At 37.8% G+C, this 1,854-nt stretch overlaps 1 protein-coding gene across 1 annotated transcript in view; it reads right to left on the bottom strand.

Moving 5' to 3' along the window:
- The window catches only part of LOC109587809 (uncharacterized), a 2,871-nt gene that overhangs the window by 819 nt on the left and 198 nt on the right, over nt 1–1,854 (bottom strand). Inside the window, exon 2 of the mRNA XM_020004029.1 lies at nt 3–1,827. Within this exon, the coding sequence (XP_019859588.1) occupies nt 3–1,827 (1,825 nt within the window). The remainder of the gene's footprint in view (nt 1–2; nt 1,828–1,854) is intronic.

Genomic DNA, 1,854 nt, shown 5'->3' with positions numbered 1-1,854 from the left:
ACTAAAGTCTACTTCATCTGTTCTTTTTTTTAAAAGGTGTACAATGGTTAAAGGAAATAATCCTTGAGGGATGGCTAGAGTTGTTGTTCCCCTATTGTTAATCTCCCATCCTATGAAAAGTGGTTGTATTTCTGTTGGTGGGTCATTGAGCTTTTTATAAGATGGTAATGCACACGGAAAAAAATAGTCTCCTTCTTTTCTGTTTCTAACTTCAACAATGATGTGGAGGTGCTTTAGAAGCTTGATCATGTGAGACGATTTAAAATCAACATCAAAAATTTGTTTACCAATAACTTTTAAAAGACTTTCATTAAAGAGGCCAAAATCAATGAGATTATCTCTTTCATCTGCTGAAGGAGGTTGATCTGTAATCAAATGTAGATTAGATTGGTTGATATATGTGATAGCTATCAGACGTGAAAGAACATCAAGAATTGGTTTAGGATCAACAAATATTATATTCGGAAGGACTTCATGAAAATAAAGAATGATAGTGACATTGTGTAAATATTGCAGAGCTTTGTCGATATCTGATTTATTATTAGGCCAGAGATGCTTACCAATTCCAGTTACTTCTTTTTCTGTAAGAAAACTCCGTTCCTTTTTTTTAGCTTCTGTCTGTAGTGCAATCTCAAAAATAAACAATCGAATTGGTACATTAAGTGTCATAGCAACTCTAAAATTTGAAATTGCAGTACAAAGCTCTAAACTAGCTTCTTCTCTTTCCTTAGACCCAGCAGGGAGCAACGTATTAACTGGAAATATAATTGAGCTATTATCCTTGTCATGTGAAATGACTTTTTTGTCAGCGATATACTCTTTGAGACTTTCATTCATTTCTTTTTGCTTTTTCTTTGTTACCAACTCTTTACGTGTACCAAGTATGAGGTAATGAGGGTGGGGGGGCATGTAAGAGACATAAGGAATTTTAGCTGGCTTCAACATAGCTTCGGAGCTAATTGTCGAGCGAATTATATCGAGATTAGAATACTGCAGCTTTGTCTTAATAGGGAACGTATTTTGACTAATACGATAGTGAAACTCACACTTCTTCTCATCAAGACCTTTGGTAAGATCAATGGTGATGATATTCAGTGCAGCTGCTCTTGTAAAAAGAGGTAGCAACTCTCGATATGCTGGTTGACCACCAGAATCAATAAAATAAACCCAATTTTTGCATAATTTTTTAGATTTCTTGACAGCAAGTAATATTTTTTCAAAAACTTCCTTGTAATTTGTCTCAGCTGATCCATTCTTGGCTGGTTCACTCTCAGCTGATTCACTCTTGGCTGATCCATTCTCAGCTGGTCCATTTTCGGCTAATCCATTTTTGGCTGATTCATTCCTGGCTGATCTATTCTCGGCTGATTTATTCTCAACTGATCCATTTTCTGCTGATCCATTCTCTGCTGATCCATTCTCGGCTGATCCATTTTCGGCTGATCCATTCTCGGCTGATCCATTCTCGGCTGATCCATTTTCGGCTGATCCATTTTCGGCTGATCCATTTTCGGCTGATCCATTTTCGGCTGATCCATTTTTGGCTGATCCATTCTTGGCTGATCCATTTTCAGCTGATTCATTCTCGGCTGGTCCATTTTCAGCTGATTCATTCTTGGCTGGTCCATTTTCGGCTGATCCATTCTCGGCTGATCCATTCTCGGCTGATCCATTCTCAGCTGATCTATTCTCGGCTGGTCCATTCTTGGCTGATCCATTCTTAGTGGGTGATTTCTTCAGTGATTCAGGCAATTTTTCAGACGTTGGTTGATCCACTTGTGCAGATGCCAGCTGATTAAGTAATTCTCTTTCATCAACCCTCTCCCACTTTTTATTTTTATCATCAACAGATAT

This window comes from Amphimedon queenslandica, unplaced genomic scaffold, assembly GCF_000090795.2.
Source record: "Amphimedon queenslandica unplaced genomic scaffold, v1.1 AMPQUscaffold_12442, whole genome shotgun sequence".
In the NCBI taxonomy this organism is placed as follows: domain Eukaryota; kingdom Metazoa; phylum Porifera; class Demospongiae; order Haplosclerida; family Niphatidae; genus Amphimedon; species Amphimedon queenslandica.
The sequence above is the reverse complement of the archived record's forward strand: the minus strand, read 5'-3'. Positions and strand labels throughout refer to the sequence as shown.